This window comes from Protopterus annectens, chromosome 10.part0 (assembly GCF_019279795.1).
Source record: "Protopterus annectens isolate FY-2018-M chromosome 10.part0, PAN1.0, whole genome shotgun sequence".
NCBI classification, from domain to species: domain Eukaryota; kingdom Metazoa; phylum Chordata; order Ceratodontiformes; family Protopteridae; genus Protopterus; species Protopterus annectens.
In genome coordinates, this window is record NC_056744.1 from 1,697,686,052 (window position 1) to 1,697,709,208 (window position 23,157).

Here is a 23,157-nt window from a genome sequence, read left to right on the forward strand (position 1 = left end):
CATTTTGCCTTTTCGTCTTTTCAAGTTCGACCAAGATGCGTTCGAAAGAATGTGTCTTCGGTCATCTAATAGGAACCCGGTCCACTGATTATCTTCATAAAAAAACAAGCTGCTTTGGTAGCTGAATGATTAGAACAGCTGGGCCAATGATCTGGAGTGTCTAGGTTTGAGTCTTAATTAAAGCATACACTTTGCTGGTGTTGTGCTCCCTGTACTGCCACTGACATGACATTTTAATTGCATTCTGACTCTGGGAATTTAGTTGATGCTGTCTGTCCTTTCTATTTCTTTGTCTGATTATATTATGGGTATTGAGCTGGGGAAGGAAGATGCTCCTGCACTTAAAGCTGTATCTATGTTTTGCAGTGAACCTTGTTTATAGGTTAAAATATGGTTTACAGATTAGCTCTCTTACCTGGTAGAAAATAAATTATTCATAAATAAATATATCAGAAATGGGCATGTACACCTCCTTTTTCCTCACTCAGTTGATTGAACTTGGTAGACAAAATAAATGAAAATAAATAGATAAAGGAGGGGAAAATTCATCAGTAAAGGGAGATTAAATATAAAAAGAAAGTGTTTTGGGATAAAAATGAAGTTTATCTGTATATATATGTAGATATATATATATATATATATATATATATACTTCTACTGTATTTTTTATTTATTTAACATTTGTTGACCGGGAAAGTCTGACAAGGACAGAGCCCATTTTTAGTGGTGGCCCAGGGAAGAACACTGCAAACACATGTCTTTGAAATGTGAGAGGATACAGAAGTACCCAGAGGAAACCCACACAAATGCAGGGAGGACATACAAACTCCACACTGAAGGCACCCCAGCCAAGAATCAAACCAGAGAACCTCTTGCTGTGAGGTGACAATGTTAACCACTGCACCACTGTAAATACTATTTAATTGTAATTTGTAATATCTGTATATTGTAATTACTGTTTGAATTACCAAGCCTATTGCTACAATATTTTTATTTTTTTGAGCTTTTCTCCCCAAGCCTCCACTGAAAATAGGTCTGTGGCCCAGTCGGATTATCCTGGTAAACAAATGTAAAATAAATATAGATTTGTGTGTGTTTTATATATATATATATATATATATATATATATATATATATATATATATAATTTTCTTAAAATACATAATTTAGTTGCCTTTTACTAGATATTTCTAAAGTCTGAACATTAAAACTAAAAGTAAGTGCTTAAAATACTGCCATTCCATTTCAGAAAATAAATAATCTGCACTACATTTTTCTTTGCCCCTTTAAATGGAGGCGGTCACTTCCCAACACATTCTACTTCCTGTGCTCTGAAAATGAAACTAGAATGTCTTGTTGCTATTCACATGGCTTGCAGAATCTGGCCTGTGAGTATCACTTAAAATTTGTCAGTTTGGCTGAAATTCTGTTGCTTTTGTATTATTGGCACCGGATGAATAAAGTCTGTGTTAACAGGATTTTATATAGTGTAATAAAACTTTCCTGTTCTAAGTATAGAAGGAACTTCCCACTGAAAAAATCTAGAGTGAATCGAAAGCTGGTCAGTATGGTACAAAGATCCTAGGAACTGAAGCTGAGGTGTTCAATGCAGGAAACAGACTGCCAAGACAAAGAAGAGATGCAGAATCTGTGTGCTACAAATGGGGGAACAGAGCAGTGCTGTGGGGAGCACAGACAGAGACTGGAGCTGTTCTGCCAGGAGGATGAGGCCTTTATCTGTGTCCTGTGTGTTCCCAGTCATTCATGTCACAGTTTTGTGTTCCTGCATGACACAATCAGTGTGTATAAGGTAAGGGACGATTCATGATGAATGTTAAGTAATTATTTTCCTCTATGGGGAGGAATTGACAAAAGAAATTATCCTCCAAAATTTTCAGCCTAGATTTTTTTCTTAGTTAATGAATAATGTATTCATATAAAAAAGTCAGTATTTTCTGACACAAAGCAGAAGCTTAGAAAGTGTGATATACTAGAAGGTTATGTAGGAAACGTTTTTTTTTTTTTTTGCCGATTACAGAAAGTTATGCAGTATGACTGATACACAAGAAAGAGATGGTGTTAAGCATGATTGCATCTGTGAAGTAAAGTGTTATGTGATCTGATTAAGGCAGTTTGAATACTAGGCTGTGAGTTATTCCTTATACAAAGGAGGTGAGCAGTTCTTCAGACCTCCTCTTTCTAAGGATGTGGACAGTTGGAAGGTAATTTAGTACAACGTAAGAAAATGGTGCATGGTCTACACAGAATGTCACACACTGAGAGCTTCTACAACCTTCATTAAATGTAAATATATATGTATTCTTAACAAAAGAGGTATAAAAACACAAGCACCACAGAAGTGGTAGTAGTCCATGTGGTTGCCATATTAAAAACAAAATTAAAAGATGTCACAGAACAAGAGGACACTATCTGAAGGCACAGATAGCTCAGAGAAGTAGGAGGAAGGAGTATTTCACAGAAAAGGTGATGAATGATTGTTAAGTCTAACTGAAAAATCACTATTAAAACAGTAAATGAGTCTTTGATGTGATCAGAAATGTAAAGTAAGCTGTTGGTTTATATAAATAGGTATGCCAGTCTAGAGATTGGGTGGGCCAAACTTTCTTTTTCTGGTGCCATAGTCTGTTGTTATAGTTGAACCATTCTTTTTCTGGTGCCATAGTCTGTTTTTATAGCTGAACCATGTGCAAAGCAAAAAGACAGTCTGCAAATATTTTTGCTTGTAGGGCTCTCTTCTTTATGAAGTATCTAATTAATGTACAGTCCCTCCTTTGTGTCCTGAAGGATGCAGGCAGCATGTTTTAGTTGAGCTGTAGTATGGAATTGGCCTGTATTCTATCAAAACGGCTAATACCTCTTTTTCTAGGAGAAGAAAAGGCATTGCTTAGATAGATAGTTTTCCTTAGTTTTAACATTCTCTTCTTGTTTTTTTGTGAGAAAAAAGGCATGTAAACCAAGAATAACTTCATATTTAAATGTACACTGATATTTTATTAGTAGTAAGCAGTAGAATGCATCTGGAGTATTTGGAGTTTAGTGTACAGTGTCATTTTTTTATATAAATAGAAAAGTAAAGCTTTCAGTTGGTATTCATAAACAAATAGCGTAATGTGTTAGTTGAATTTGTAATAACAGACTCCAACGCCAAGAGAGTCGAATATATCCTATATATGAATGAATAATCAATCACACACACAAAGGTAAACACAGAAGAAATTGGCAGGGCAATACAGTCCACACATCAACTATTCCCACTACACTTGGTCACCAGTTTACACAATGTCACTTCAAACACAAAACATTCAAAGTCCGAATATCAAAATAAAATGTTTTAGTTTATTAATCCAAAGACAAGATTAGCCCACCCTTTCTCAGGGTTTCTTCTCCAAGAAAGCAAAAATTCAAACTACCCTATATATACTATATACATATATATACAATATATATGTTTTCCTGACACATTAAAACCTCTCTGACAAAAATAAAAAACTAAAATAAAATGTGTAATTTTCCAACCACAAAAAAAAATGTTATTTTTCCATATATATATATATATATATAATATATATATATATATATATATTCACACAAACCTTAAATATTTATTTTCACATTATTCAAATCATTTAAAAAAATCCAATTTTTATTTAATACATTCAACTTTGCTTCACATATTAGTAAAGGCACAGACATATGATAATAAAAAAATTAACAACAGGTAGACTCTTCCTCCTCACTCCTCACTTTTCAGATGTTCTTCAGGGTCACATCTCGGTCCTTCCAGGGGGGGTCGGTATATCAACCTCTTGATATGTTTAGATTTCATCTTTTTCTTTAGAAGGTTCATATGCATAGTGGGAATTATCTATATTATATATAGATTTAACATTTGTTTAGGAAATTCAGAAGGGGCTATATGAAGGTTGTAGACAGGCTCATTTTTTTTAGAGGGTTTTATATATTAATTTTCTAATTTAATCTAATCCATTAAGCTAAGTAAGCCTGTCGGTCTTGCAGTAGGGCAGGGGGACAGTAAGGGGGCTAAATCCCATAATGTTTAGTATCAGGTGGCTCTATGAAAAAAAAATAGTGGATAGCTGTTGAGAGGTTCAGTGAACATATGGGTATTTATCCTGGGGGCCATAGTACAATCTATACACCTATGACAGGTTGGGTGGTTCCATCCTGGAACACACATAACTACCAAACATAAAGCAATTATCAACCCTCTATGAATCTTATGTAAAAATAGATGTCTTTAATTAAAACCTGAAAAACTTATAAAATTATATCTGGAAATAGGGATTAACTGTCAACAAGAATTACTTAAAATAGATTCAGGTAATTGCACTAACGTCTTGCATATAATAAATTATTTTCTTGTATTCTTTATAACGTACATAATAACAAACTGACCTAAAGTGTAAAAGATCTTTTCCTATTTTGATTTCCTATTTCTAAGGTTGTTAAGTAGTAACACTTATGTTGCATCTAAATAAAGAAACAAATAATATACTAATGTGCTCTAAAAAGTCTTGTCAAGTGAGATAAAAAATATTAATAAGCAGTCAAATCACCTCCAGAATAACAAACTTGCAAAAAGGTTCTCTAAGGTCTGAATAAAAAAATACATAGTTATAAACTGACTCACCTATTATTACACTCCATTTTAAATAGCCCAGAGTTGAATGAGGTCAGCATGACCATATTAGTGTATTATTTGGCACAATAAAACGATCTTTCATATAGTACAGTAGGCACTCCAGGTAAGTCTTCAATAATATAATAAGAAACTAGATGAATGATTGATCACACGCTAAAATAACTTAACTAAGATTGGTTTTTTTCAGAATGATTTTAATGATAATTATTTGACAATTCTTTTAATTTACAAGAAATTTACAAGAAATTTAGCTTAGCTTTATTAGAATGAAAACCGTAGGCAGCACAGAATATAGAGTGTATGTTTATGCAGTTGAATGAAAGAATTTATAAGATTTTCCATTGATGAAGAAGTGGTCCAACAGAAGTAAAGTATTCAATTCATAGTTTAGTAGTTAGAGAAGTATTATTTATTAGAATTCTTAGCGCTAGTACTTGTTTACATTTGTGATAGTTGAATGCGTGGGTCAGGGTATCCCAGTTACCCAGCATTAGGTTAGGAAATATTTAACCTACATAGAAGGTTGTCTTTATGTGGATTTATAATGCCATTTGGTAAATCTGATGGTAATTAAACTCTGTCATAGGTGCCATTAACCTTCTGTGATAGAAACCCTTTCTAGTCAGCCATGTGATAGTTACTCAGCGCTGCTATCGCTTTTTATCTAGATTCATTAGTGCCAGATTTCTTACTATCAGATAAAATACAGCTGAGCCGATATGTAGTCCTGCTGACCTGATTTATGTAGGCTGACTAATAAGACGAAGTATACATCAATATAATATCCATCAGGGAAATATAAAAATGAATCTATTAGAAATAAAACTAATATTCCTAATATGTTTATATTTTCTAAACAAATGATACATGTGTAAAGATATATTATAAGGAGGTGTGACTAATTGACTATAAGTGTAAAAAACTAACAAGACAATGAATGATTGATGATTGTACCCTAATCTATGTAATGAATAAGATGAAATATTGAAAAATTTAAAAGGAAAGTTTAAAAGGGTAAAGAGTCAGAGTTCATATTTGAATATTGATTTATATATATATATCTGTGCCACAAAGATGAATATGTAAGTTTTCTATTTTAGAAAATTTATATTTAGGTCTGTGTGAATAATTTTTTAATGTTTTTAAGCTTGTAATAATATATATATTATATATATTATATAATGTATTATATATATATATTGAAGTTTGAATTTGTTTGTATAATGTAAGGACATTGTGTTTTGTTTTAATCAGAGTTTTAGTTTGTAATAGGAAATATTAATTTTAGTATTAAATATTATATTCATTAGTTGAATTTGTGATGTGTGGTGATGTACAGGGTGGGCCAAATCTAAATCTCAGGCTGCACCATTGTGCTGCCTGGTGAAGTACTGTAGCCAGCATTGTATGCAAATGAACATATAATGATATGGAAATGAGTAGCATTATGGTAATAAGACCAATTAGAAATGCAAATGAGAATGAACAACATGATGGAGTGATTTAGAAATGTATAAAACTTGCTCAACGTGGTGTGTCACTTTGCAAATTTGTATGTCATTGTTTCTTGGTGAACAGAGACTAAGACCATGCTAAGATGCTAGGGGTAGCACCCGCATTAGTGAGACAGTATATTTTGGGTGCCATTCTTGTAGCCAGTGTAATCAATGGTATGGCTCATTGCTCCCCATATCACAAACTGATCTGACCATTCCTAACAGACCATCACCACCACTTTAAGGACATAATCTAAAGGTGTGTTGTGGATAGAGACACCGTTGAAAGCTTGTAGATGTGCCTTTGTTACATGGAATCTCACTGGTTGTGTTGAATACCAGTTCCTGTGTGCAATAAGGTATGGGTAACTTTGACTATCCTTGTTACTGAGCCTTCCGGTGGCCATCATGGGATACAGGGGCAAAATTACAAGCATCTCCTTGACAATGTATTAGTTCATTGATGTTGCATATGTGGCGCCCACAGAAATAAAGAGGAGAGAAGCACCACTAAGCAGACATTCTTTGAAATAGCTCATTACCTTAAAGTTTGGGGAGGCCACTGATTCTACCCACATCACCACTAAAGCTAATCTATATGGCAACTGTGTATCGATCTGAAGGGTTTCCACTCCATTAATTGCCAGGTGTTATTCAATATTCAGGGTGTATTTATAGAATGTGAGTGAGTGTCATCCAGACAGTTCACACAATTCCCACATCTAGCACGTCAGACAAATACTAGCTATATGTGGGGTGATTTCCCTTGTAAACATCTTATTGATGATGCTGAATGCACCTACAGCCGTGATTTACGACACCAGTAATCAATCTACAGAGCAGGGCTGAAACTACATAGAACTCTGCAGTATCGCATACACCAACATCATTGAATGTATGTTCAAGTTATTGAAAGCCCACTAACGAGCTTCTGTTAGTAGCACACTGCAGTATGCTTTGAGGACCGCAACAAGATATTTGCTGTCTGCACAGTGTTGCAAGGCATGGTATTATGCAGACAGTTAAAGAAGGGGATTACCACTGGAGGTCCATCTTCACCATAGTCAGTGGTAGAGGAAGTGTAGGTTGATAAGCTGTTGGAGAAACTGACAACAGCAGAAGATTGTGAGAGGCTGAGGCAGGTGCAATACATTTTAGCACTGGCTGACATTTGGTGTCTACTCGACAACTATGGATTAAAACTTGTGTGCAGTACTACACCTAGATTATGCTGTACAATACAGCAGACATTACCTGCCCATGAAACACAATGATGAGGGTTGTCCTGTTGCACAGGTGGGGAGAGACAGATTTAGAAGTATCAACACTGCGGTGGTGGTGCTGTGATAGCGTTGTCGCCTCACAGCAAAGACGTTGTCCCGTTCGATTCTCAGCTAAAGCATCTGCTGTATGGAGACATGCGTGAAGGGGCATACCTTTGTTGAAGGTTGTGCGTCAGGGCTGGCAACTCGGCACGTAAAAAATCTTCTGCCAATTATTAGCAGACCGGAGTTCCACTGTGGTGACCCCTAACCGGGAAAAGCCACAACACGCAACAATAACAACAGTGGGCATATTGGTGAAATGGGAACCAAGGATGTGGAAGGTATGTGACATGGCTAGGTGATTGCAGTAATATAGGTGTGTGTGCGCGTGTGTGTGTGTGTGTGTGTGTGTGTGTGTGTTTGTGTGTGTATATGTGTGTGTGTATTTTTATAATTTTGTTATTCATGATCACAAAGGTAGAATTTGAGCTTGGTAAATGGACAGCTCAGATGTAAGATAAAGAAATTTGTTTTACACAAGGAAGTGTGGATGCCTGAGCAGCTCCACTGAGGTCACTGTAGAGTAAAAAAATAGAAATAGTGGAATTCAGAATCCACAGGTCAGTCATAAATTAATACTAGGTAGTACCAAGTGATGTAGGATGCCTCAGTGTTAAAATATGTAGCTTATCCTGTTTGATAAGGAAATGAGCAAGTCAGAGGCCCTCAGCTGTTACCTGATTCTATTTGTGGCTAGATGACACAGGAGATTGTTTTCCACGGTTTTACTTCTTAGTTTTTGTCCTCTGTTGTTGTAGTTATATAATAAAGATCACTTCCAATTTCAGGGTTTATCCCTCTTCTGAGCTTTGAACTTTAGATTATAGGATGTGTTCATTATTTGTTGGGTAATATTGTTCATAAAATAAATGCCAGTTGCTCTTGACCATAACTTGTGGTTCTTAACATACACACCACTGTCTGTGTATCTGTCAGTTACACTCCTCTTTTCAAATAAAGTTTTTAATAGACAACTACAAAACCAAAAGTAATAGCACAAGTGCACAATAAAAAACTGGTAATCCTGACATTTTTTTGTGTCCCTGCCACAGTGCTCCAGTTTTCAGGATTTACTAGATAACTATGTGTTTTGCTTCCCCACCCCCATGTAAAGTGATTATTATATTTTGCTGCTCTTGTTTATTTACTTATTTATTTTAATTTGTTAAAATCTACAGGACAAGCTGAAAACATCATTCTCATCCCTGGAACTAAAAGTCCGAGATCTGAAAGATTTACAAACCAAGAATGAGACAGAATTCCTGGAGATACAAGTAAGTAAACTGACTATGGTTTGTTCTGAATGTTTTGGTGCTGTGGTAGCATTAAATCAAGTACCAATCATTAGCGAAAAGCCGAAAGACACAACAGCAACAAGTAGTCTGCAACAAAACTGCAGGAAGTAGGCATTATACTTTGCAGGTCTGCATTGCATTACTTTAAAATAATTTCATGGCGTATGCTATTAACTGTATACATTTAGAGTATGTGAACTATCTGTTGGTTTTGCTGTAGTATATTTTTAAGATTTGTGGCATTGATAAAGAAATGAGTCATTCTGAAAGACGGATGTATCAGGAGGCTATAATGTTGAATGAATCATGTTGACCGACTGAATATCTTTTACTCAAATATCATTGGTTTAAAAAGAAAAAAAAAAAAAGCTGAAAACCACTTTCAGTGAACGCAATTAATTACTGACTTGATTAATTTAGTGATTTATTTATTTATTTTGCAGGGGCACAAGCTTCTTTACATCCTCGCCATGTGGGCTAGACTTCAACACCCTCATCTTTTATATACCAACTTCAGTGTCCTACAGTAGTGGGGGGAAGCAGTGCAACTGCAAAGGGAGCCAAAAGTTGTTTTCAGTGATAATAACTGGAGCAAACAGCAGCATTTAAACAAAAGCTGTTCTGTGGAATGACAGATTTATGTATGTTAGACAGTATGTTAGACAGTAATTCAAAATAACTACTTAAGGTTTATTTAATCCTTACACCCGATCTATTTGTGTGGATGTGATTTGAACAAGAACTCATAAATTTAAGTAAGGGAATTATTTATTTATTTTAAATAAAACTGGTAATTTAAGCACAGTGAATAAGACTACCACAGCACCAGAGATGTGTAAAATAGCACAAAACATGTCCATGGTTAATTTTAGTTGTGTTTGTCTGATACAGTGCTTGTTGTGGTACAATGGTTAGTGTTCTTACCAAGTGGTGCGTAGACCAGTAGCTTTTCACTGTGTGCATTCTTTCCAAGTCTACATGTTCTTGTTTTGTCCAGTAGGGTTTTCGCTGTTTCACAAGGTGTCTTCCTTCATCTAAAAGATATGCAAGTGTTTGAGTCTGCAATCTCCACATTGCACATAGTTTTGTGCGTTTGTGATTGTGTGTGTGTGTGTGTGTGTGTGTGTGTGTGTGTGTGTGTGTGTGTGTGTGTGTGTGTGTGTGTGAGAGATTGATTGACATTCAAGACAGAATTTGTTTTTGTTGGTTGCCAAAACAGGGTTCCTGCAGTACTGAATATGATATACTGGAGCTCAGTATAAGGTTTAACAAGTATGGTCATTTTCCTGAACCCTGTTGCTGCTGAACCCATAGTCTGAACAAAGTATAGTTGTTTTGGTAGCTCTCCAGTAAAGAATGACCTGTAGTGTTATGAATTAACTTATGGCCTTAATCTATGAAACCCCAGATACCAAGAGGTCTCTCCAAGTATTCTTTTACATTTTTGAATACAAATCTCCATATCATGCTGGTGTCCACCCTGACAGTATCTCTTCTAGGAATTCGTCTCCGAATGTGACAAACACAAACTCATTAATCCAGAAGGATCAAGAAACTTCCCTTGAACCTACCAAGCCACATTTATTCATATATTATTATTTTTCCAAACATTTAAACATGGTTATTTCTTCTGTACAAAGTATATATTTTTTGTACACTATCCTGATATACTTTGACATTTTTAATTGAAATAATTTTATCATTTGCATCTATCACTTTTTATGTAGTTAACTAAAGCCTTTTACCCACTTTTTATTTCTTAAAAGAATAGTCAGATTCTCTTCTACCATCTTGTAGCAACCAGTTCTCAGCAGACTACGTATTTAGTCTTTCTCCCCCTCACCTAATATCTGGAGTAAGTTTATTTATGTTATGAATGTAGTGGGCACCAATTTCAGAAGTTTTACTAGGTAGTAGCAGCTCACTGTCCCTCAGCATGGTGTGCTTGCCTTGCTAAGGATTTTGCTCAGTAATGCTGTGTAATGAATTTTTCACCATGATTATCCTAACAATGTCTGCTCTTGTATAAGAAAAGATAAGTGAAACAGAAAGGCTTGCTTTATACATATTTAAAACCGTAGCCACGTTCTTGTGCAGCAGTGTTGTGCTAGGATATCTTGACTGTGCACATCTACAAATTATACACTTCTGGTTGATAAGCTTGTTTTTTGATACACTATGAGGATAGAACAGTAAACTGGCTGCAGTTTAATGGCGCACCAATATCCCTTGCTTGTGGTTGCATGAATAGCTGTAATAGGATTTATTGCTGTGTATCGCTGTTTAATTCTTGGTCGCAGCAGTAAATAGTTATTCTGCAAGCTTTCATTGATTCATTTAGTTTACTCTCCTGAATGCAAACATTTAAATAATGCCTGTATTATTTAACCTAAGCTTGGGAGGGTGGCCTAATGGCTAAGGTGTTTGCCTTACAAACACAAGGTGCGGGGTTCTCTCTCACAAAGGATAATAGGGCTTAAAATAAAATAAAGAGCAGAAGAGAGTAGGACTAAAACTATGAACCTATGTGGGAACTCTTACATTGCTTATGTGCTTACAATTGCATTAGTAACACACTTGTGTTAAATTACTGACCAGATTAGACAGATTTAATTAATGTTAAGCGCTGCTTTATTACTTGCACGTATTTTGATTTAGGTTCATATCCTGCAATTGATATAGCACTGTATACTGTACGTGTTTTTTTGGTCATGTGTTTAATTCTCTAATGCTGCAATGTACTTATAGTTTGCTATGCAGTTATTCTCCCAGTACACTGTCTCGCCCACTAGCAGCTGCTTTTAGACTCTTTTTTACGGTTCCCTTCCTACACAGATTACCTTACCCTTCATCATCATCAGAGTCGTTAGCTCACAGAAATGTCCAAATGCAATAGCATGCAAGGACCCTAAAAGAATTTATTATAGTAACTCTCCATTCTACCAGTAAACATAGGTCTTTCCACTACTGAAACCCATTGTTTAAAAACAAAACTAAAGAACATTTAAATTATTCTGTTAGTGGCGTACACACTGCCAGGGGCATAGTTGCATGATTTCCTCCCCTCATCTTACAAGTCATTAGTGTTTGGGAATTCTGTTACTTACCTCAGTTTAAGTGATAATTTTTATTTGTTTATTTGACACTCTGTGTGCCCAGGTTCTGTTCGCTCCTCTCAGGACCACTCTGCTCTACTATCAAATTACACCCATGCCCACTTTACCTAAAATGAAACCCCACAACTCCACCCATCACTTCAAACAATCCAATCACATTGTGCTAGCTCAACTCTACCCCATCCTGTACTTCAGGCAAGCCAATCATATCATACTAATGATATTACACAGCTAACAACTGGTAGTTTTTCGCGCCCTTCGTAATGTCTCACTCTAATTCACATTTACTTTTCCTTCCTCATCCTGCACTACTTGTAGTTCTGCTGCATCTGTCTGCACTCATCTCTGTTATTTATCACTAAGCCAACATCCATAACCATCCTCCTCTCAAAGCCATCTGAAAGCTATTCAGAAATATCATCCTAACTCATACAAATAACTCCAATACACTTCTCCAAAGTAAAAATTCTTCTTACTATCAATTCTTTTCATTATATTACATCAAAAAACTCTCCCCACTTTCTGTATACAACATCAACAGTTCAACAAGAATACAAAACCCATTACTCCACTCTTCAATATTCTCATCCTTATCCCTCTGTGGAGATAGACGCCCCAACCCTGGTCTCACCCTTCTACCCTTCCTGTGACATCCAACTCTCAATTCCTCTAAATCCCTACATATAGTAACACTAAGCTTACAAAGTATTCACCACAAAACTGCAGACCTTCATGCCTGGGTAGCTGTCAATAAACCTGACATCATTGCTGCCATAGAGACCTGGCTTAAACCAAATATAAAAGCTTCAGAAATCCTACATCCAGGCCACAGTACAATACAGACTGATAGACCCCACAAAAAGGAGGAGGAGGAGCACTCCTTTACTCTAATAAATGTAATGTATTCTCATACTGGGATATCAGCCTGCAAGTCTCTAATGCTGAAATTCTGACGTCCTTCCTGAAACTGAATGTCAAAAAACCCATGTATCCTAGCCCTTTATATTCCCCAGTAACATACCAATATGCTGTAACATACCGACACTGGAAGAAATACTATCCTGGTTCTCTAGCAACATTAAGAATGAAACCATCGATCTGGGTGATGTAAACATCAATTGGCTAAATCTGTGTTCTAAATTTCCATCCCTCGGGTATCAACCTACTTCATTTCACTCAACTTATCGGTTCTCCAACAAGATATAATTGCTGAAGCATGGAGGGATCCATCCTTGACTGGATATTGGTTTCTGACCCTACCCAATTCTCCTGTGCTGGTACTCTGTCAAATGCTTTAAGTAACCACCTCCCAGCCTTTGCTCACTGATCAACACCCTCCCTTCACCAACAGCATAGTTGTAAATATGTTAGGAATCTTAAACATTTTAACTAACAGACATTCACCAACATACTAAAAAATATGAATTGGTCTAGTTTAAAATATCTTCCTCTGGATGATGCACTGGAACACTTCAACACAACCTTTCTAGAGATATTAGACAGTCTTGCACCCCCTAGGATAAAAAGGGTGAAATCTAACCATGCCACATGGCTAACCAAATCTACTAAATCACTGATGCTATATAGAGAAAAAGCTTGGAAACTGTGGCAAAAACTCAATGACCCCTCAGACCTGTTGAGATTCAAACAACTCCATAGACAAATATAAAAAGCTAGTATCCAAACACAAGAAAGATTATCATTTAAACAAACAAATCATAACCAAAATTCCAAAAAATTCTGGACATATATATGATCACTTTTCATCCCTGGTACCAGAAGTAACCCATGTCTACACACAGGCAAAATACCCATATAAATAGTCTCTTCAACTCACACTTCATAAATTCCATAATTATCATTACTGCTAACTTTGTACAACTTCATTTCAACATAGATTATACTGCATCAATGCTTCACCCACTTTCACATTTACTAGAATGCCAACTTCCACTATACAAAAGGCTACTCCCTGTTAAAAAAAACTGTAATGCATGCACCATACAAGCCACCCAATATCTAAACACCAGTCAGTGTACTAATTATTAGGTCTATCCAAGAGTTGTATGTGTCAAACATTGCATTTCCTCCTCAAGAACCAAATCCTATCTTCAACCCAGCATGGATTCAGACCAATTCATAACACTGTAGCCGCATTGATATCCTTCTTGGACACAGTCAATAAGGCCAGAGACTCCGGAAATATTGTATCTCCCATTTCTAGACTTATCTAAATCTCTACTTGATCATCCATCAAACACTTTACTAGCTACCTTCTCTCTCTGCTGGTCTGTCACCATATCTTCATACCTCTACCTGTGGTCCCCAAGGCTCTGTATTAGACCACTTCTGTTTAGTATTTTTATTGGGTCTATTTTAGCGAGCAATCAGATGATTAAAAGCTGTTAGTGCAAACACTAAACGTTGAACTGGCAAAATAGTGAATAGGCGCTTTTTATTGACCATTCTTCACTCTCATCAGCCAAACTCTCTAAAGTGGTTTGAACTCCCACCCTGTCTCACCTATATGCAACTAATTACAGCCCATAAAAATAATTATCAAACCCTCCGATTGCCCTGGACTAATCTCTTTATTTACCCACTATCATCCTAATAGGTCCCTTAGATTTTAAAATTACCACTTCCTGCAAGTCTACAAGCCTAACCTACATGCAGGTCTGGTACTTTACTCTTGTGTAACAGCCAGAGCCTGGAATGCCCTTCCATTAGTAACTCCTACCACCCACAGTCATACCCTACCTGCAGGTCAGGTACTTTACTCTTGTGTTACAGCTAGAGCCTGGAATGCCCTTCGATTAGTAACTCCTACCACCCACAGTTGTACCCTACCTGCGGGTCAGGTACTTTACTCTTGTGTTACAGCTAGAGCCTGGAATTCCCTTCCATTAGTAACTCTTACCACTTGGTCATACTTCTTTCAGAACTTCTCCACGTGAACACCTCTCTACTAACTGGATCTGTGCATGTACTAAACCTCCTCCCTTCATAACCTGACTGACATTTTCCATAATCAAATCCCAACTTCTCTATTAAATCTCTTCAGACCACCTAACCACAGTTTTATTGTAAATCTTGCTTATTATTACCTTTTCATTATATTTTTCTGTTTTAACTTTCTGTAATCTCAAGAATGAATTTCCAATGTGTTTCCTGTGCATTTATTTTTTTTCTCTTGAAATGCTTAAATTGTTTGTGTAATGTTGCATGTTTTGTAAATTTTGTAATTTTTCACACTGTTAATACTGTCAAATGTTTTGTATCGTGTAGTCCCCCCCCCCCCCGGCTTCCACTGAAAATGGGCTCTCTATGGTCTGGTGGACCTTCCCGGTAAGCAAGTGCCAATAAATAAATACATGCACATATGGGATACTCCTCCCTTGAAAGTATACTAGAGCTCTTTGGAACTAATTTCAAAATGTTTAGAACATTTTTCCCCCCTAGATCTGCGTCTGGCACTTCCCATTCAGGGATTGTTCCCATAAATAGAATGTAACTTCCTATAGAACATGATTTTCATATATAGGATCCTTTGATGTGAAAATCTGGTTTGACGTGAATTAAGAACCTTTGGATCCTGAAACGGGGATTTTTCAGACATTTTGCACTAACTGCATGTTTTCCATTGCTGCTTCATTCTAACATAATGCACTGGACATTTTGCAAGAACTAGGGTACTTCTAAGTTCAAAGTAGAACTGATTGTTCATTTAGTCAATTGTCTTACTTTTGCAGCTTGCAGTGGACTTTTTGGTCTGAGAACTTAAGTCAGGAATTCATTTCATGTGAGTCTTCTGAAACTGCAAATGATTCTAAAACCTAGTGATAGAGAAACAGATCTCAGCTACAGGTAGGTCATAAATACTAAACAAATATTGTAATATCATCAGTATATGCACATACATGGGTGCAGTAGGATTATAGAGGCCGAAGACTACAAGACAATAGAGTAAGATGTGGCAATAACTGGGTATAAATTGCACAGAAAAGACAGAGCAATAAGCAAGACAGGAGGAGATGTAATCTATTCATTTATTTAAAATTGTTGACCCAGGCATAGAACCAAAGCATGTGAAATAGTTTTACGATCAACAATGGAAGACAAAAAATGAGAAATTAGCAAAGACTGATTAAAAGAAAATGTTCAGTGAATTAAAGGAGAGTAGGATAAATGGTAAAATTATTATATCAAATATGGTAACAGTGAAAAAGTTTAAAATGTAGAGAATACAGAGCATTTGACAGCATGCTAGGAGTCTTATATGTATTAAGCTAACGCACTTTATTGCATGTAGATAAATTAACATGAATAAAAACTGACAGGGATGACTGTAATTAGTGATATAGATAACAGGCAAGATGGGATAGAATTTACTGGGGGAAACTGGCAAAGGAACCAAGGTATTGGGAACCAATAATTAGAGAGGGAAAGGTAATAGAATGGGAACAGGCCAGGAAGACATTTGGACTGTAGGCTTGGTTTCTTTGCCAGTTTTCTCCAGTAAATTCCAGCCCTCTCTTGCCTATTCTGTGTACCCCTAATTGCCACCATCCCTATTGGCAGAATATCTTTTCTCCATTTCCACGTTGATTTAGTTCTTGGAATACTTTCTTCTACTTTGTGTATATTAGATTTTGAAAGGCTATTGTTCTTCTCCTTTAGAATCTGCATCCAAAATCCCAGTCTTGTCCTTATTTCTTGAGCTTTTCCCAGTGTTTTCATCATTATCTGTTTTCATCATTATCCATTTCCATTTTGAAGTATAGCTTGCTGCTTGTTCTAAGTATTGGAGCCTTAACTGTATGCTCTGAAATATCCTTTCAGATCAGGTAATCCCAAACCACCTTGCTCTGCTGAAAGGATCAATTTATCCCACTTGACTCTTGCCATCTTCCCCCTCACTAACAAAATCCTTCAATTCTTTATTAATTGCTATCTACAATTTCTCCTCTGGTTGATAGAAATGTACCTGACCTGTCTGTAAAACTAAAGGGGCTAAAATATTTTCATTTTTTGTCTCTTGTATCCATAACACAGAGCTTCCATTTTCCCAGTTTTTTATTGTGTTTTGTTTAGTCTCTTCCCACATATCCTTAGCTGCCATGACAGAATTCCTTTTAACCCGTACTGCCAAGTACTTCATTTTATCATGCTCCCATAAATGAGTATTGCTGAACTAATTTGTCTACAGATACATAGTTTACAGCTATTGCCTTTGTTTTATCTTCATTAATTTTGTATCCCAGATAGACTTCAAGCTTTCTCGGAATGTTTCACAACACTGAGATGTCCTTTTCTAGTTTTATCAGGTACAAAATGATATCTACAAATAAAGCCAACTATTCTTGACTACCATACCAGTAATATCCTTGAATTTCTGAGTCCCTTATTTTCTTTGCCAATTATTCTAAATATAATGCTAATAATGAATGGAAAAAGGACATCCCTGCCTGGTTCCTTTATTTAAAAAGGACCCCATTTAATTTTCACTTCAGTCCCTCATATATCCTCCTAATTAACCTTATTATTGTGTCAGGAAATGCAAATGCTTCCATTGCCCTACTCATAAATAAGTTCAACTTACTCTGAAATGCTTTCTCTACTTCACATCCCATGAACAAAAGTGGTATTCTCTTGCATTTTGCTTCCATCTTGGATCATCATTGTTCTATTAATGTTGTAAAGTGTTTGCCTCCCGTCCACAAAATCAGATTGATCCACATCTATCAATTTTGGCATCGCTTTTGCCATTCTTTTAACCATTACAGACATACACATTTTATAATATTTATAATCGTAGTTTAGAAAACAATAGACCTATATCAACCTGGGTCTGATAGGTCCTTACCATCTTTATGCATTACAGCCACAACAGCTTTCCTTCCAGGATGTGGTCCTTTTAAAATACTGTTAAACATAACCTTCAAGATTTGTATCACTTTCCTCCCTCCAAGCTTCCAAACTTCCACAAGAATACCATCTGTTCCTGGAGATTTTCCTGTAGATTAGTGTTATTTGCTTTATATTTAGAGACTTTTTTCACATTCTGAATTAACTTTTGTATATGACTATGATCTAGATTGTGGGAGGTGAAAATAATTAATGTGCAAAAAGCTGTACTCTGGTGCTGTTGGGAATTGAAGTAATCCATCTGTTTTATATCTGGATTCATCGCCTAAAGGGACCTACATAAAAACTTTTACAGGTTTATCCTGTAAGACATGGACAGCAGCTGTATTCTCTATTTATGGCTTATTGGGAGGTCCTTCTGTCCACCAGCTAAAAGTTAATTTAAGCTGCAAATGGAGTTATTAGTTAACCAGGGTCAGTGCTGTGTGTGTGTAAGAATATTTAAATAATCTTGTTCAAGATAAAGTGGGAATGTGAATTTGAGAATTTATTAATACATCAAACCAAATATGACGTCCGACTGGTATGATGTGTACCAGTTTTACAATAAGTAGGAAGTGTCTAGGTTGAATATTTAGACAGCTAACACTTTTACTTAAAATTTGGTAGCTATGTAGGCTTGATGTTGTCTGTTGCATTGAGTATACACTTTTTTCAACTGGTAGTGTTTTGTAATGAGATTTTTGGATTTGTAAGTTTTAGTACAACTTTGAGATTGTTAGTGAGGTTAAATGTTAGAGTAAACTAACCCAAATTTGAGTTATTGATTATTTAAGGAATTGAAGCCCTGAATTGTAACATTACAGGAAGCACATTTAGGTGGGCAGGAACATACCAAGTCAATAAGAGGATGTTCTTCGTGTTTCACTGTTGCAGTCATTACATTTGGGTAATCTGCTGGCAGGTTGCCCTCGGTCGGCCTGAATTCCATAGCATTTGGTCCTACGTCGGTTGCTGTCTTCTCTTCCATGACGTCAGGTCGTCAAGGGTATAAAACATGCAGCCGATGCCATTTTCTTTAGCCTATCTTGCCGCGCGGTGCCCGAAGCTGAAGCATTTCGCAAGTGCCGGTTGGCAGACTACTGAAATGTTTGAGTTTCAGAACCGAAGTCTTTAATAAAGCTAAGTGCGCTTTTTACCGATGACAGAAAAAGTTAATAATTGTATTACTTGTGGGAAGCAAATACCTCATAAGGATTTCCATTTATACTTTATTCCTTGCCTAGGCCCTGATCACAGCATGCCTGGCTGCCAGTTTTGTGCTAGATTTAACCAAAGCACTATTAAGCGTCTGTATATTTTTGCATCTAAGTATTTTGGAAACTGTTTTAACTACCCAGAGATGTCATCGGATAGCAATCAGACTACCGGAGTACATAAAAAACACAAAGAAAATGACAGAGAAAGGCAGTCGAGATCCAAAAATGACCGAAGCTTCTCCTAAGCCAGTCGCCGGTTCACCGGTACTCAATGAGGTGCTTTTGCAGCCCCTGATACCCACTACCTTCGAGTCGCAGGCCTCTACCGACACCCATGTGGTGTCAGGCATGCTGCAAGATACTCAAGGTATTGGACCGATGGATGAATCTCCCTCGGATGAGTCCAGAGCCACTGAGCAGGCACCGGTTTCTGAGGGTGTATTCAGACACCAACATTTTTATATCAAACCGACAAAAACTGCAAAACCAAAGGCAAAGACACCTTCTAAAACTAAAAAAATGATGCCTGAGGCACGTGCACAGGCCTCTATGCCTAAAAAACAGATGATCAAAATGGCTGAAGACCTTATTACCTTGATCAGGGGTACCCATCCCCCTCCAGATAAGAGGCCTAGGCAAGACACTGACTATGAATCTTCAGATCAGGTTTCTATTTCTTCTGATCAGGAATTATCTTTACTTCCCTATGAGGATTCTGATGCTGCGGAGTCTATTCCATCTGCATCTCCTCCTGAGGATTATTCATTTGGAGAAACCTTGCATACTTTAAGGGAGCATCTTCACTGGGAGAGTCAAGACTTCTCAGAATCAAAAAAGAGGCTCAGTGATTTCCTCCTTCTCCCTCAGCACAAGCCTTTAGCCATTCCCCCTGTGTTAGACGCTGTGGATGATGTTTTTTCGGAGTCAAGCCTGACCGTTGACTCTCTACTTCCGGCTCCCAGTAAGCCTGATGGGTATTACAGGGTCCCTGACTCTCATAAATTTTTATTTAGAAACCCTGCTGCTGATCCTGAAACTATTTCACAGGGTCCAAAGGGAGTTAAGGTCTCAACAGCAAAAAACCCTACCCCCTCCGAAAGAGATTCAAGGGTGCTGGACAGATGGGGAAAAGAGGTTTATACATCTGAAACCTTGGCAATCAAGGCCTTAACCTGTTAATTTCATATGCTTAAATACCAACAACATGTTATGGGATTGCTGAAACAGAAAATTATGTTGATTTCAGAATGTGCAGAAAATAAGGAATTGCAGGAATTATTGCATGCAGCTAAACAAGTTTTAGGTTCATAGGTTCATACTAGGCTATCTGTCCTAGGGCATTTATAAGCCTAGCTAGAGTGTGTTTGGCTTTTGCCACCCATTTTAAATGAATTTTGCTATGCCCTTTTTTGAGGTTAGTATACTGTGCCTCTGTCTAACAGTGACACAGAAGTGATACCCAGGGTAAACCTATGATCTCCCATCCACTCATCAAGATTCCTCTTGAAGAGAGTCAATGAGGAACTCTGCCTAACCTGGACTGGGATTTTATTCCAGAGTGAAGGGAGCCTCTGGGTTATGAATCTGTCCCTCCAGCATGTCCTATTTATTTCAGTGCTGAGGTTCAAGTCTTTCGAGCGCGTAGCTCAATGGGATTTGGATTTTCTGAGGTGCATGTCCATTAATTCTGGGTTGGACATGGCTTTATACGTCAGGCACAGATCGCCTCTGAGCAGGCGTTATGCCACTGAGTAGAGCTGGAGTTTCTTTAACCGGGCAGCATATGGCATCTGTTTGAGCCCTTTGATCATCTTGGTGAGGTACTTTTGGGGTCTTTCCAGTTGCTGCAGGTGTCTGGTAAGGTACATCCCAAAAGGGGCATTGTACTCAATTATGGGCCTGATGAGGGATGAGTAAAGAGGCACGATGACCTACCCTGATCTAGATGTGAATCCCTTCATGATTAGGTGGGCTATATAAAATGCTTTTCTAACCACTTTGGCCACGTGGTTTTCAAATGAGAGATTGCTATCAACTTGGGTCCCCAGGTCCCTAATTACTTCTTCCGTACTTAATGGATTACCACCTATGTGGTAATTTGTGGGCACTTTGTTTTTGCCAAAGGGGATGACTATACACTTTTTGGCGTTTAGCTTGAGGCCATGGCTCTGGCACCAGTTGTCTGTTTCTATGAGGCCCTTTTGTAGGATGCTTGTGTCGGCTGGAGAGTCGATTATGACACCTAGTTTGCAGTCATCTGCGAACTTGGTCAGCCACAGTCCTTCCGTGTTGGCCTGTACCTCCGAGAAATATATACGAACAAGAGAGGTCCCAGGACTGAGCCTTGTGGGTCACCACTTGTAACTGGTTTGGAATCTGACATGACTCCAGCAATTCTAACCATGTGGGTTCTGTCCTTGTGCCAGTTTGCAAACCATCTAGTGACATAGGGGTTTATATTTAAGCTGGTGAGCTTATCTATAATGCCCGAGTGGGGTATTGTATCGAAGGCTTTTGCAAGGTCCAGGTAGGCTGTGTGGACCACCATCCCCTCATCAATGGCCTTGGCGACTGTTTCAAAGAAATCAACCAGGTTTAAGAGGCAGGATCTGCCCTTAACAAAGCCGAACTGGGTAGGATCCAGTGTCTGTAGGTCCCCAATATCTTTATTTATGAGGTCCATGATGATCCTTTCCATAGCTTTGCAGACCAAGCAAGTCAGGCTTATTGGGTGATAGTTTCCAGGATCCGTTGCGGCACCACCTTTGTGGAGAGGGGCCACTGTTGCTGTACGCCACTCTTTGGGTACATATCCTGTAGTAAGGCTGAGATTGAACAGTAGTTTTATGTTTGGGTTTAGCTCTTCTTGGAGTTCATGTAGGATGCAGCCCAGGACATTGTCTGGTCCCATTGATGCTGTGTTTTTTGCTTTGGAGAGGGCGGCTCTTACCTGAGCATCTGAGATGTCAGGGGGCAGCACTCTGCTGGGATAGATATTTGCCCTTTTGTTGGGGAGGGGGGTAGAAGTTTGCGCTGAACCTGTCAGCTAGGATGTTGGCAATGTCTGTGGGTTCGGTGTATTTTTTTGTCATTTTGGACTAATTCTGAGCATATCTGGGAATTCCCACCCAGGTTCCCAACATAACTAAAGAAAACCTTGCAATTATCCTTAGTGTTCTGTGCAATTTTTCTCTCGAAGCTGGCCTTAGACGATTTTATGAGTGCCCGTAGTTTTTGCTAATACTGATCAGAGATGCCTTCCCATTTTGGGATTTTGCTCTATCCTGTAGTAACTTCCTCCTTCTATTGTATAGTTTGTTTATGGCTGGGGTCCATCTGACAGGACGCCTGCCTTTGGAGGATTGGGTCTTGGTTTTATTTGGGATTGCATGATCCATGCATTCCTGAAGGTGTTCATAGAATACGTTTATAAAAGATTCTGCGGTCTGGGCCATATTTTCCACAGGCCCGGAGGCTTTGAAGGATTCCACCTCGGTTTTGAGGAGTGTGAAATTTGCTTTAGAGAAGTTTTTCACTGTGGTTTTCTGGGCAGGGGATGGGGTCAGGATGTGAATATCCAGTGAGATTAGTTTATGGTCTGATCTTACCAGTGAGGGATACACTTCTGGTCTGGAGCATAGAGCCCCCATGTTGGTGATGATCAGGTGCAGTATGTTTTCCCCTCTTGTGGGAGTGGTAACAAGTTGTTCCATAGCATTTGAGTTTATAAATTCTAGGAACCTTTGGGCTTGAGTGTTGGAGCTAGAGTAATACTCTCAGTCTATGTTTGGGTAGTTGAAGTCGCCCAATATAATGGTGTTTGGAGAGACCTTCATATTTTCCAGTGTTCTCAGGAAGGCCGAGTGGGGTTTCTGGGTTTGGGAGGGTGGTCTGTAGCAGGCTATAAACTGGAAGGCAGTTTTACCCATTGTTAGTTGCACATGGATAGTCTCTGATGCTTCGTGCTGTGCCACCAACCTGGAGGTGTGGGTATCTTTGATCTAATATTGATACTCCCCTCCTTTGTGGTTCGGTCCAAGTTTTGGGGCCGAAAAGCGTGGTATGAGGTATAACCTGGTAGTGCTGGGGTGCTCTCAGGAGCCTTGAACCAGGT

General features: G+C 37.8%; 1 protein-coding gene across 1 annotated transcript in view; it reads left to right on the top strand.

Moving 5' to 3' along the window:
- The first annotated feature begins 1,358 nt into the window (after nucleotides 1–1,358).
- The window catches only part of LOC122813922 (zinc-binding protein A33-like), a 112,053-nt gene continuing 90,254 nt past the window's right edge, over nucleotides 1,359–23,157 (top strand). Inside the window, exons 1-2 of the mRNA XM_044086467.1 lie at nucleotides 1,359–1,810; nucleotides 8,684–8,779. Coding sequence (XP_043942402.1) covers nucleotides 1,607–1,810; nucleotides 8,684–8,779 — 300 coding nt within the window. The 5' untranslated portion in view covers nucleotides 1,359–1,606. The remainder of the gene's footprint in view (nucleotides 1,811–8,683; nucleotides 8,780–23,157) is intronic.